This window comes from Neocloeon triangulifer, unplaced genomic scaffold (genome assembly GCF_031216515.1).
Source record: "Neocloeon triangulifer isolate White Clay Creek 2 clone unplaced genomic scaffold, ASM3121651v1 ptg000003l, whole genome shotgun sequence".
NCBI lineage: Eukaryota > Metazoa > Arthropoda > Insecta > Ephemeroptera > Baetidae > Neocloeon > Neocloeon triangulifer.
This window is the reverse complement of record NW_026775546.1, coordinates 3,558,936-3,572,965: the sequence shown is the minus strand read 5'-3', so window position 1 is coordinate 3,572,965 and position 14,030 is coordinate 3,558,936. Positions and strand designations below refer to the sequence as shown.

General features: G+C 37.8%; 3 protein-coding genes and 1 long non-coding RNA gene across 5 annotated transcripts; 2 read left to right on the top strand and 2 right to left on the bottom strand.

Moving 5' to 3' along the window:
- The first annotated feature begins 958 nt into the window (after window positions 1-958).
- LOC132192482 (uncharacterized) lies at window positions 959-2,253 on the top strand. The gene is made up of 2 exons (XM_059612466.1): window positions 959-1,218; window positions 1,427-2,253. The coding sequence occupies exon 2, from the start codon at window positions 1,427-1,429 to the stop codon at window positions 2,189-2,191; it is 765 nt and encodes a 254-aa protein (XP_059468449.1). The 5' UTR covers window positions 959-1,218; the 3' UTR covers window positions 2,192-2,253.
- A 58-nt stretch (window positions 2,254-2,311) lies between these two features.
- LOC132192483 (uncharacterized) lies at window positions 2,312-3,824 on the bottom strand. The gene is made up of 4 exons (XR_009441339.1): window positions 3,559-3,824; window positions 3,013-3,121; window positions 2,812-2,949; window positions 2,312-2,729 (listed from the first exon to the last, which is right to left on the bottom strand). It is a non-coding gene; the product is annotated as an uncharacterized LOC132192483 (long non-coding RNA).
- Window positions 3,825-5,087: 1,263 nt separating this feature from the next.
- On the top strand, window positions 5,088-9,667 carry LOC132192651 (uncharacterized). 2 transcript variants are annotated; one of them, XM_059612707.1, is made up of 8 exons: window positions 5,088-5,335; window positions 5,828-5,938; window positions 6,194-6,342; window positions 6,930-7,327; window positions 7,739-8,104; window positions 8,313-8,490; window positions 8,550-8,582; window positions 9,392-9,667. In XM_059612707.1, the coding sequence occupies exons 1-8, from the start codon at window positions 5,098-5,100 to the stop codon at window positions 9,614-9,616; spliced, it is 1,698 nt and encodes a 565-aa protein (XP_059468690.1). In that variant the 5' UTR covers window positions 5,088-5,097; the 3' UTR covers window positions 9,617-9,667. The 2 variants fall into 2 exon arrangements, with proteins under 2 accessions (XP_059468690.1, XP_059468691.1); XM_059612708.1 differs by lacking the exon at window positions 8,550-8,582.
- Window positions 9,668-9,760: 93 nt separating this feature from the next.
- LOC132192652 (4-hydroxybutyrate coenzyme A transferase) lies at window positions 9,761-13,623 on the bottom strand. Its single transcript, XM_059612709.1, has 7 exons — window positions 13,366-13,623; window positions 12,777-13,078; window positions 12,444-12,534; window positions 11,077-11,481; window positions 10,884-11,021; window positions 10,671-10,799; window positions 9,761-10,523 (listed from the first exon to the last, which is right to left on the bottom strand). Exons 1-7 carry the CDS (start codon window positions 13,520-13,522, stop codon window positions 10,339-10,341), a joined length of 1,407 nt encoding a protein of 468 aa, XP_059468692.1. The 5' UTR covers window positions 13,523-13,623; the 3' UTR covers window positions 9,761-10,338.
- Between the last annotated feature and the right edge of the window lie 407 nt (window positions 13,624-14,030).

Genomic DNA, 14,030 nt, shown 5'->3' with positions numbered 1-14,030 from the left:
TCACAACTTCAGCCTTGATAAATAATAATTAAGTCATCAGTCATGTCAGGTTTTTTTTTAATAATTATGCATGTTGACTTACTAGTAGTTTTCGCGTGAATTTTGGTTCAGTCCTTTTAAAAAATAGAGAAATTTTTTAATATAAACCTGTATAAACCTTGAAAGAAAATTGTTGCAAATAAAATTTTCTAAAATTTCTTTAAATGCCTGATACCGTCGGAATTTTTTTACCCTACAACACTAAGGTTCAAATTTCATCAAAAAAGATTGAGGCATTTTGAAGTTGCGGCTTTCTTTTGCATGAGCTCTCTGATGCCTCCCTTGTCTTTAAAAGCAGTTTGAGGTGCCATTACACATTTTTTCTCATTTTGAAACGCCTCAATTTTTTTAATTAAATCTGAATCTTTGGGTCAAAATTAAATTTTCAATCGATTGGCTATGACGATAAAATTAAAAAAATTATTCTCTAATAAAAAATTAATTATCTTGACTTTGAACCCGTGTGTATGTCAGTAAAAAAAAATTATGATGCCATCAAGTTGATGAATGAAATTGTAGGAAATTTAATTGGCACTATTGGCAACATTTTTTTTTTTAGAGTTTCCATTTTTTAAAAAATCTCTTTTTTTTTTGGATATGATGGAACGAAATTCTCGAGGAAATTCTAATAACTCCGACTCCGCTTATTGAAACTAGCAACTATAGCAGGCTGGTTGAGAGTAAAGTCCGCGTCTCCGCGAGCCGGTCAAGCGCATGTTCAAACTTGAAATACTCAGCCAGTGACGTCGCACTGCGTCGCACAATCGCCGTCTCCCGCCAGGCAATACCCTTTTCCAAACTTACTCGCGCCAAAGGCTTGTGAATTCGCTTTTCGCTCTATTTCTTATAGCGCCCCACGCAGTCGTGCCAACTCTCACCAAAAATATTTCGCAGAATTTTTTTAATGAAATTCATTACTGGAGAGGGCCTTTAACGCAAATAAGAGAGTAAAATTTCATTTCAAAAAAGTGCGAAACCAAAGAGTTTTTGTTTAATGCTATGATCTTGTGGCGGCCTTATAGTTTCCAAAGTTCTTAAGTTGGCACTCCTGCCAGCCACCGTCTTTGCCCCCCAAATTGTTGCTACGCGATTTTTGTCAACAAACGTCGAAGTTGAAGCGAATCTTCAGCGTTATTTTCCATCCCCTTCGTTCGCTCTACGAATTCTGATTTTCCCAAAGTAAGTTACCTTTAAGAATAAAATTACCTTAAAAATTTTATGTAATTTTTACGATAAAAGAACTTTTTATCAAATTGAAATTTCGATTTGGAAAAAGGCTGTTCAAAGAATGCTCAAAGAATTTTTGAAAACATTGAAATTTATCAAAATATTGACTTTTTTTATTGCCTCTTTTATGTAGCTCTCTAACTTTGATTTTTTTTTCCAGATGGTGCAGCACAGTTTTCTGGTCAAATCTACCCTCAACATCCGAAGACTTTCTTCCTATGGAGAGTTCAACAGCACTTCATGGTTCGACCGAGAGAAGGACAACAACAAGATCATCCTCCCGATGCAGCTCAAAGTCAAGGTAGAAACTGCAATGAACATCTACGGAGTGCAGAGGAGTTCTCTGGTGCTACGATTGAAAGACAAGAACGGCGACACCCGAACATTCGTCGGTCTTCTTGCATTCAATGATGGAGTCAGGCCGACCGACGTAGCAGTTCCAGACTGGGTCTGCATCGAAAGTCTGCCCGGCTTCGAGCAAGTCACCTGCCACATGCTTCTGCAGCGTCCTCCCATTGCAGCCTCTCTCAGCTTCCGAACCCAGTCTCAAGATCCCATTGAGGAGGTGAAAGAGGCCCTGATGACCAGACTGCGAGGTGTGTTTTGCCTCACAAAGAGCCAGCCCATCTTCTTCGACGTCAACGGCCACGACACATGCAGTGGCTGTGCTGAGAGGCATGGTGCCCAACCGTGTGACCAATCGTCTTCTCCATGGACAAAATGGGCCAACTTGCCTCGTGAAAGTTCGTCGAGATGCGATGAAGTTTATAGTTGCATTATTTACTTAATTAACTACCACTTGAATATTTTTCGTTTTGTAAAATGTCGAGGTTATAATAAAAAGACAAATTTTTTTTTGCTAAAAGATCATAAATACTTCAAAACAACGATTATTAATTTCAATTATCACCAAAATTTTTCTTAAATAAATTTCTTGGAGCCCATGATTCATCTTTATTACTAATTTTCATACCAAATTTAATCTATTTTATGTACCAACCAGAAAATAAATTAGAAAGGTCTTAATTTAATAAAAGAAGGCATACCAGAATAAAAAAAATGTTTAAATACCTCTTATTAAACAATTTAGGTTTACAAGTTATGAGAAATATGAAACATAAATGAAAGAAATAATATCCATGGATATTATGCACATGATTGACGTAAAATCCGTGTAAACATTTAAATTCTAATAAATGGTTCAATTAATTTAGAATGAACAACATATAAGCACATTCACAAAGGAGGTTTTTTGATAAATTAATAAATATTGGAACTTGACAAGACGCATTAAATTTATGTATAAAGACAAGATTGTACTTGCACAGTTAAAGTATGATGGACAAACAAAGCAGATTCCTGTCCACAGCAGGTTCATGGCCTTTGGGAAAAATATCTTGATTGTTTGGTCTTCCTTTTCTGGACATCTAATTCATATTGGTCATTCCAAACGCTTGAGTTCACTGTAAGAGAAAAAAATCAAAATAAACATTGAGCTGATTGATATTTAATTTAAACTAAAAATTTAAAAAAGCTAGGGCTTACTCAAGATGTGCTCTTTGCTTTGCCAGTTTGAAGTTGACCAAATTTGAAGTCCTGATGGCAACGAATGAAATTCAGGGTGGACACCTGCTCTCTGGCCGTCGACCATCCTTCAAAGTGAAAATGGTAAAAAATGCCACACTAAAAGAAAAACATTCAATTGAAATTTTCAATTTATTTGCATAAATTAAATAAATTGCATACCAATCAGCACCTTGATGGCCAAGATGAGCAATTTTGAGCCTGCGAGCTTCGAAGCAAACTCGGAACAATCAGGTCGAGTACTCGGATAGCCACACTTGGAAGGCCTCGACTGAAAAACAAAATGAACATAATAAGTTTAATAATTTACAAATTATGTGTATGAAGAAGAGAGAGAGCGAGTGCACTTAAAATGAGGCAAAGCAACAAAATTAAACATGCGTGCATCAAAATTATCTAAGAACTGTTTGCCGGATTTGTATTACATATTTTCTCAAAACCTCCTTCGGATAATAATTTTAAAACAAGGGGCCAAAGCGCAGGTATACATCCTACCCTTTCAAAAATAAAACATTCTCAAAATTTAATCTCAATTTTCAAATATAATAAATAGAACACACGGGGGTTATGAATGAGTGTTGGGACTTGATACTTTCCGTCGAGGAAAAGGATGATTGGAGTGTAGCTGTAACTGGCGGCAGTTATCAGCTCCAAACAATTCAGGCGGGTGCAGGAAAGAGTTAAATAAGCCCAAAAACGTTCACTTACTCGACTAATAAGGGTTTTGGCCAAAGGAGACAGACTTGGAAGGGCCGCGTCAGCCTCCGAACATCGACACTACAGTACGTTTTGTCTTTTTCTTTGCACAAAAACGGCGATTATTCGGTGCTCTCCTTGATGAATTCGTTCACCGGGGCTTCCAGACTACGCTAGAATGAATTTCAAGAAAAAACCCCAGTCGTGCGAGGGCCGGTTTCTACCGCAGAAATGTTGTTTTGTTGTTATTGTTGTTCTTTGTTTGGGTCCAGCCGGTTCAGCTGTCCGACAAGTGGCGAAGCTTTTGATTGGTTGTGACGTCATGACACAGGTCACGTGACATGCCCAAATATCCTGAGCGGGAAACACCTTTGCTGAAGTCGGCCGAGGGCCGCAGAGGATTTCGTGTTGAGAAGGGTGCACTTTGCATCCAAGTTGTATGTAAAAATATTTAATACAAAAATCCTTTTGAAAAATCTAATTTAATCATATTTATAATTTATTTATTAATAATAACAAAAATGCAATTATTTAACATTTATTGCATGCAGCACAAAAAATTTAAAACAAACACAAAAAATTTTAATATAAAATTCAGTTAAACTCCTATTGACACCTAAAATATCAAAATTTGACCTCCCCCAACCCCAAAATTAATCCAAATCCTTTCTTAATTTTTTTCTCTCTCATTTTTTTAGTGTTCAGCTTTGTTCATCATCGTCGCGTGGACCATCATACATGCCAGCAATATTATTTTTTAATAAAGTTGAACCCTCTTTGGCACCACTTATATATAAAGGGCACAGGCTGACAAGACTTTGTCTTGGCCTGACCCTTAAAAAGTAAAAATAAAATTAGATTAATAACATAATAACTCTTTAATTTTGTCTATATAAGGTTTTAATATATTTATATTAAATTTTTTCCATTCTATAAATTGCAAGATTGATTTCTCCTGCAGGGTTAAATAACCTATACCAACTGGCGTTTTTTAATGTGAAGCAATTCCGAAAACGACAAGGGCTTCATTACGTGCAAGGCCACTGCCTACATCTTTAATGCCAAGATATTCATTAAGACGAATGTTACACGCGTGCTCCGAAGCCCTGTAACACAAGAATAAGTGGCAGTTATGCAACAATTTCTACATCCAAGACGAGCAAGTTGCATAGACGGATCTTGAAAATGCTAGAAACTGATGATAAATTTCAAAGTTTAATATAAAAAATCATTCAAATAAATTTTTTTTGAAGAATCCGTAATCATAAATCATAACAATAAAATTTGAAAATAAAAACGTGAAAATTAGAACTGTGAAAATAAAACCATAGCACGAGGAAAGTTTTCCTTTAATGGTGTTGAAAAATAAATCCAAAATTAAACATACAAACAAAGATTATTCTTTGTCCCCTGTGCTACTGCGGGGTGTGAGGACATCAGTGCTTATTACTCGTGATTAGAGGAGAGAAGCCGCGCAAGTGTCCCGTCGCGGGGTTAGGTAGAGTCGATAGTCGGGGCGAGCCACAGTTTTTTCCGGACAAGCGGTCGAGAATGGTGCGACTGTTGCGGGCTGTGGTGCTGCTGGTGGCGGCCTTCGGTGGCCTCGTTGCCGCCGACATCGTGTGTCCCATCGAGGAAGAGGTGGGCGACGTTGACGCCGTGGTGGTCGCGCTCATCGACGTCCACGGCGGCGACTCCTGCGACCAGGTCAAGTTGCAATCGCTGCAGAAAATCGCCGCCGCCAAGCAGATGGCTGAGAAGGTCTCGCAAAATGCACCTATCAGTATTGGTTCGTATTTTCCACTTAAATTCCTATAATTATTTTAAAATAAATTTACTATTTAGGTTGTTAATCTAAAAATACCTTGAAATTGGTTGTGAAAAAAAATGTAAACACAGGACTAAAAATATTCCATTAATTCTTCTATATTTTTTTATTTATATTAAAAAGTAAAAGTTTAGAGACTTCAAACAATATTTATTTTAAGATAAACAATAAATTGTAAATTCAATTCATATTTAACGCCTTCTTCAAATAATTTATATTTCTCTTAAAAATTTTCATTTTCCGAAAACTTGATTTTTTTATAATTTTTGATTATAATTAAAAGAATAATGGTACTACTATGTATCTAATGAAAATTTCATCTTAAAAATAAAATTAAAATTTTAAACACAGGACTGACAAAAAATGATAATTGGTTAATAAAATACGACTTTAAACACATTTTACTGAATAAGATTTAAATTTTATGTAAATTGAAAACATAAAATTTCAAAGGTGTGCATGTGATGGACACGTGCGGCAACAAAAAGAAAGCAGTGAAACTGGCTTTCAAGTCCATGGTCTACACGGACTCAACAATTTGCAAGAAACCACCCATGTTACTCGGTAAGCAAATTAAATTTAATCCTATAATGTTAAGCCCATTTCTGTCGGATTACTCTTGACTCTTGAGAGATATCTACAAAAAATAAAAACTGAAAATACTTCTGGATGGAAAAAAAACACTTTTTTACTAGGCTAACTATAATTTTCAATAATTTTATCTTACCTAAGTGATTTTTTATAATTTTATTTTGGCCGAGCATAATTTAAAAAATTAGAAGATGATCAAATTGTGGTTGAATTTGAATTGAATTGCAGGGTATTTGGGTCCCGACGAGATGGAGGTTTTTGAGGCGGTCAACGCCGTCACTGGCGTTTACAAGTACATCCACATCAACCCCGTCGCTCTGGCAGACACCAACAACCCTTACTACATAACCAAGATGGGTCAGCTGCAGACCGTTAAGGTGAAGAGAAAAAAAAATGGAAATATATATTTCAAAGGGAAACCTTAGAGAGCGAAAATGCATGGCAGATTACGAGATGTTCTCGGTGGGAAGAGAAATGAGCTTTCGCTTGTTGTTCTCGATTAATTTTCATCCACTCTGCAAAAGAATTTGAACGGGCGCGTGGCACTTGGTGGACTTCGGTTGAAAGCACATTACATTACGCCGGGGTGAAACCACTTTAAACACGTAACCTTTTATTCTAGGAACGGTTGACAATTTGAAAAGTTCAATATTTTTAAGACGAGAAAATTAATTAATTTAAAATTCTTTTAATTGCAAATTTCCAAACTTTTTTAGTACATACATATATTAGTATATTTTGAGACCTATCAAGAATGTAGTTAAATTGTAATCCGTTTTCCTATTTTTAGTTTTCATTTAGAAAGAAGTTGAAATTAGCTCTTTGGAATCATTAAATACTTGAATTCGTATATCTTTAATTTCCCACCAATTAACTTTCCTTTTCACATTGGTTCATTTTTTAGTTCAATTAATTTTACTATGATAAATTATTCATTTCCACAATTATTTTGATTCCTGATCAGACACTTTCGATTACCCTGCGTCACCTGCGTTGGTCCACCTTTTCCCTGCTGCACTCGGAGGACGTCGAGTCTTCGCAATTGGCCTCAACCCTGAGCTCGACGCCCGGCCTCTGCGTGCAGAGCGTGCGTCAAATATTCAGTCCCATGAGGGCGGCCCAGCCGTCGGCCCTATCAGACCTGCCGACCCGCGGCGTTCTGGTCGTCGGCCCTCCGGCCCAACTCATAGAGGTCGTCCAGGCCAACAACAAGCTTGACTCGCCGCACATCCTTTTACTGGTGGCACTTGAAGCCGGCGTCCTGCCACCGCTCACCCTCATTGACAACCTCGCCGAAACAGCCCTCGTCCTCCAGCTCGCACCCAACAGACCTCTGGACAAACTGCAGTACCAGCTGGAAAAGTAAAAGCATTTAAAATTTACTTTTTGTTAGCAAAACAAATTAACCATTAATTTTAATTTTATAGTTAATTAAGTTAATTTAATTAATTTATAATTCAAATAATTCAATTTTGGTTTGTCCTTAAAAATATTTATCGAAATTATAAAAATTTAACAAAACACAAGTCAAGCATCTTATAAAACTGGTAAAAATTAATTTTTCCATTTTTATTAATTTTATTTTAAAGTTTATTTATATTTTATTGTAAAAGAATAGAGATGAAGTCAACAAGTAAGGGAAACCTTAATCAACCTTAACATATAGTCACGTTTTGTGTGTATTAACTTTTCCATTAGAAAGTTTGAAAAATTATGAAATATTCAATAGTTCTAAGTTACAATGTGAAGATTGATTTAAAAAAATCTACTCAGGTCCGATTTGTGGGACGAGTACCTTCACCAGCAGCGTTGCAACTTCTCCACCTGCTCGAACACGGCGTCCGACGTGCCAGAGCTGGCGGCCACAGTACAGGACGTGGCCGCAACGGCCACTGCCGAGGCGGTGGCCGCCTTCGCTCGGGCCCTGCGCGGTGCCCACAGATCCAAGTGCAGCGGAATTCAGGGTAATTGCCACGAACTGGAGACAACCTTGCCAGACGAATGGCGCAGCAGGGTCGGGGCCCAGCTGGGCGCTCAGACGTCCCTGCCGCCGCACTTTGAAACCTACCTCAAAAAGGCCTACTCGAATGGACTCCAAAGGGTGACTAACTACACCGGAATTAACTTCCCAGATTCAAGGTTTGACTGATTTTCACAATTTAAAAAATTAAATTTCATTTAAATCACATATATGTTAAAAATTGATGTAATTGTACAAATATTAATTGAGGAATGATTTCTCTTATCTATAGTTTTGTTTTAAAACTTTTTATTAAACTGAATTCTAAAATTTGTTTTTTTTTGCCTAAAAACTCAATTCAATATATAATTTATTCCTGTTCTCCAGGAGTGATGATTGTCACCGTGAAGCAGGAAATGTACCGTATTACCCGGTCACCAAAAGAACCACAACCACCACGCCAGCACCTTATTTCCACGATGACTTCGACTACCACTCGCCAGAAGAAGAGTCGCCCGTTTACAACGTCAAGACCACAAAATCTCCACGGAAGCAGAAAGAATTTGTATGGCGATTCAAAAACTTTTTTCTCAAACTTTTCAACGCTTATTGAATTTTGACTAGATTCCCAATGAGGACGAGATTGACTATGACGAGGTAGTTTTTTTGCCCATTTTTTTTAGCAACCGTGTTCTATTTAGCGATAGTTTCATGGTGTCAGTCCAAACACGTCTGGCGTCTGGGTATTGCACCCCTGTTAATTATTAGTTAGACTTCAACGCTCGACGCTCCTGCCGTGCCGGTTGCCTGCTTGAAGAATCTGCAGGCGCGAATGGTTAAAACTGTAGATTCAATGAGTATAGGCAAACTGCTGTGGAAGTTCTAGATTTCTGGTTCCAGCATAAGCGTTCCAAAATTAGAGCATGCGGGTGTAAATTTAACTAAAATGTGTTGAGATATATTTCAGAATTGAGAAACAAAAGTAGAACATTTTGTTCAGTTTTTACGATTTTCAAATTTTTTACAGATCAATTCCCCCCTTTATCATAGAACATTTTTGTAACCACGAAGAAAACAAAGTTTCAGATAGGATTCTTTGTTTATATTTTTTCAATGGTAAGAACAATTTTCCTTTTTTTTATCGTCATTACAAACATAAATCGTCAGTTTTGGTCGGTACATAATTATTTGTAGTGTATATTACGACGTATAATTCTTCTTATTCAAAGTTTACATGACGAATATTTTATTTATTATTATATCCTATTTGCGTTATTCTCTGTTCGTTTTTGTCAATGTATGTGTTCCATGACAATGCTTAAAACGTGATGTTTGTAACCGTGAATAGAACATTTTTTTCATTGGGCTTTATCAAAACCTCCGATTTCATTTCTCTATATGTCAATTTTCACCAATCTTCTTTTCCACTGTAGGCATTACATTTTTTCTTTTCAAAAACTTTGCAGGGGAGAAACAAACAGTGGCGCTTGTTTGACGTTAACCAGTTGAACACCGTCGAGTTCTACTGCGCCATGGCTGGCTTCTCCTGTGCTGTCGGCATCGTCCTCTGCTCGCTGATCTACTGCGTTGCGGCACATTTCAGAGTCAAGAAAGACGACAGCAATGCCAGAGACAGAAGATCTATTGATTCAGGTGTTGGAGGTCGCAGATATTCCCAGGACAGCGTTTAAAAAAAATCATTCCAATTTAAGTGAACGTTCTTTTAATAATAAAGTATTTATCCATAATTGCTGACTTTTGTTAAAAAAGCCAAAGGGCGTGACCTTGTTATAATGCTATAATGAAAGTGGGTCAGTTTTAAATCAGACTCGGACTTTCTCGAGTTGTCCTACTCGTTAGTTGCTCATCTTTATTGGCGTTAAAATATCGCAGTAAAGGCGGCCACATAAGTGCATTGTTTTTACGCGAAACATTAAAATCGTTCATTAGTTTAAATATTTTGTACCCCCTACAAAATTTTTTCTCACTGTCCGTTAGTAACATTATAGACGATAAGGTGAAACATTTTCAGCCTACTTTAACATAGGATGGCGATACACATATGCCTCTTATTGAAAGAATGAAGATTTTTTTTGTATATTACTTTTGAGCCAGAGGCGTGCAAGTTACTTTTGATTAAACTGGCTGGCGTCAATCAGGTTTCAGTGAACTCAGGTAGACAGAATTGAATTATTGCTAACAATAGAAGAATTTGTTATTTTTTGTTTTGTTTATCAGACTCGTTGCTGATCGACTAGGCTCTAGAGAAAAAGTATTTTTTCCATCAAGATTAACAAGAATTTCCCCAAATGCACCGAAAACAAGACTGAGTAATGAAGAGAAGAGTCGGTACGTTTTAAAATGGAATTGCGAAGAAAGGCAAGTGCTAGGTGAGTGTCACTGGCTTAATTCTTCACGCAGACGGCATCACCTTCAGCCTCTCGAAAGCTGCCCTTTCCAGGGTCTCGCGGTGGTCAGGGTGCGCCACGTTAATCAGGGCGTGCGCACGCTGACGCAGGTTGCGTCCGAACAGGTGGGCGATGCCATGCTCAGTTACGACGTAATGCACATGGGCACGGGTGGTCACAACACCAGCGCCTGAAATAATTAAAAAATTAGTGAATTGCAAGAATTACATACAAATTGAGGTTGATAAAAATAAAAACAGAGTTCAATTTCCAGTTTTGAAATTATTAAACAAATTGTTTATAGAATATTTTGATATGAACTAAGAATAAGACTGACCTTCTTTGATGACTGGGCTGATTTTGCTCTCACCGCGCACAGTCACAGAAGGAAGAGCAATGATTGGTTTGCCACGTCCATCCAGACCTTCAGCTGCACCTCTGATAAAGTCAACCTGACCTCCAAAACCTGCAGAGAGAAAAAGGAAGATTCAAATTATTGTTGCAATTCAAAAATACTTTCAAAACTTCTGTTTTTAATATTTCTACTTACCAGAGTACATTCTGGTGCCAATAGAGTCGGACACAATCTGTCCAGTAAGATCAACCTCAATGCAAGAGTTGATGGCAGTCATGATAGGGTTCTGGGCAATGACAGAAGTGCTGTTGACATAGTCAACATTCATCATGGCTAAATAAACAAAAAATTAATATCATATATTATTATTTCTTTTGAATAAAATTACAAATGAAAGGATTGTTGTCGACAAAGTCGTAAAGCTTTTGTCCTCCGATGAGGAAGCTGCCGATGATCTTGCCCTTGTTGATTGTCTTCTTGTTGTTGGTGATGCAGCCCTTGGCAACCAGGTCAACAACACCGTCGGCGAACATCTCAGAGTGGATGCCCAGGTCCTTGTGGTTGTGCAGTTGGGAGAGCACAGAGTCGGGGATGCTGCCGATGCCCATCTGCAGGGTGGCGCCGTCCTCAACCAAGTTCTCGGCAACCAGTTTGCCGATCATGGCCTCGACAGCGGTCGGGGGCTTGCCTGCATGGTCAGGCAGAGGAACGTCCACCTTGACGGCGGCGTCAAAGTGCGAGGAGTGGATTGTGGCGTCTCCAAAGGTACGGGGCATGCGAGGGTTCACCTGAGCTGAAATTGAAATTAAAAATTTATTGATACATGTGGAAAATTTGATTAAAATGAAAAGTTAATTAATCAGTTTTAAAAAGGTACATAATGATATTTGAATAAATTTTGCTATCATGCAATTGATTTTTTTTAAGACTTCATTAATATCATTATAGAAGTAATGATGATGTTGATTCTAAGCTAATCATGGTTTCCAGATTTTGGCCTTTGTCCCCAATTAAACAAGCTATTGATAAGATTTGAGGATATTTGTCTAATCTCTTGATGCCAATAGAATAACAATATTAAAATGAATAAAAAAATGTCTGTCTGTTATTGCCATTGCTAGATTTTTTATTAAATTTAGCTACTAATTCTGTTTTATTTTGTGATATTTTTTTCCTTTCATAATAGAAAAATTGAAAAAATTTTTTAATAATTTTAAATGGAAAAAGGATCATTCATAAATATGCAGTGCTATTTTTTCAAGTTGGCAATGCTTGAGCAAGAAAATGATTTTGTTTGCTATGCAAATATGCACTGAGCCGTTCGCTTCCTGGAATCAAACCTGTTTGTTTTGCTGAGAGTGAAATTAAAAGTGTCAATGTCACCTTGACAGGACCTTGAAGAGGTGAAATCAAACGCAACAATTAAAATCATTTTAAATTTCAACCATAACCGGTGATTGCCTCAAGAGCGCAAAGAAAATTGGCCGCAGAGCAGCCAGGGCATGGAGCTGCTCCGAATATTAATATATAAAATGAGATAGTGCGTCATTGTGCGCGGTTAAGTACCGTTGAATTGATTGCTTCAGCAGCGAGCCAAAAGTTTGCCCACACCATGAATGAATTACGGCCAAGCATACTTCAGCGTGCCCTCGTTTTGCAGAAAAGTTACAAAATTTTGAACAATTTCCAATTTTTTTTAGTTATTCAATTGATAATTATTTTACCACAATAACAATAAATTATACAATTACGTACCAATGATGAATTTCGAATGGGCCAAGGCAGCCCTGACGCAGTCCACACTAGTGCCCAAACTGCAGTAGCCGTGCTCGTCGATAGGAGAAACCTGTCGGTGCAGAAATTTAAAATAAATAAGCTCATCTTGAAAATAGGTCAAATCTAAAAGTAGCATAAAAACAGCTGAAAAATACTTTTAGAGGAAAAATTTAACAATATATAATAAAAATTATTTTTTAATTAATTTTTATCACTAAGAATGCATTTTAATTAAATTTATATAATTTATGGAGAAAAAGTTTAGATCGGAGAAATTTATTATTATTTTTTCTTTCCTTTTTTGGTACTAACATGAATGAGAGCAACGTCGGGCTTGATGATCTTGCGATGGAAGAGCAGAGGGATCTCCGAGAGGAAGATGGGAATGCAGTCGGAGCGGCCCTCGGCCACAGGTTTGCGCACATTCTTGGCCATGAAGAAGGACGTGCTGCGGAAGATGCCCTCGCAATCAGGGTTGGTGTAGTCGGCGTCACCCTCGGTGTGCATGTGACACACGGTGACCCCCCGCAGGTTGTTCTCCTTGCCGTGCTTGGTCATGGCCTTGACCAGCGCCTGAGGGGTGGCTGCTGCACCCTGGACGAAAACGGTGTGCCCTGGAAAATATTAATCGTTAGAAAAGAATTATACCTCAAAAATTATTTTCAATAATAATCCTTTAAATGGGGAGGAAAATTATTTTGTAATAATTTCCCAACGATTTTATTAAAAAATTCGGTCAGAGGAAAATTCTTGAAGTGCGAATTTTGACAATTTGGACCGTTTCTCGACACCTTTGGTGTGAATTTTTCAATTCTGAGTTGTCCCCGTTTCAAGGGGGTTTGGTAACGAGACTCTAATTGCGCGGTAAACGTCAATTAGCTGTAGAAAAGAGTGTTTGTACCGGATTTGATGAGCTTGACCGCTTCGTCTGCGCTGAGCCACTCGGGTTGCCTGCCCGGGAGGGGCTGGGCCGGCTCTGGGCTGTAGGTGAAGTATGAGGCCCGGCCCGCGAAGGCCCGCCGAGCCAGGAGACTCACTCGCTGCAGGGTCGTTGCCATTTGGGGTCGAATTTTAGTCGAAATTCGGCAGCTCGACAAGTGACAGGCAGCTGATAAGCGAGTGCGCAAGATTGGCAAAGGAGGGATCAGTGGGTCGCGCAGGCCTGCCAACAAAACCAAATTTTCGGCGCCACGAGAAATCGGTAAAACGCTCCCGTGCGGCTCTCAAAATTATATAAAGGCAAATTATTACACAATTTTTTTCAGTTCTCATGGCGATGCAATGAAAATGATTTGAATTACTGTTCTCTTTGGTATTTTTATTAGCAATATAGAAGCCGATAGAACATCATTAGAAAAAAATTAATTTTTTGCTTTAGTAAAAATAATGTCAAAATGCACTTTTGGTCTGGCCCTTGCAAATTGTGACTCTATATGTTATAGTTTATTTTTATGGTATACTTCTTATCACTTCTCATGATAAAAGGGCCTAATTTGCAATTATTCTTTTTAAGCTTATTTGTGTAATTTTATTTTTTAATTATAGTTTCTATTATTTTTTTGCTAC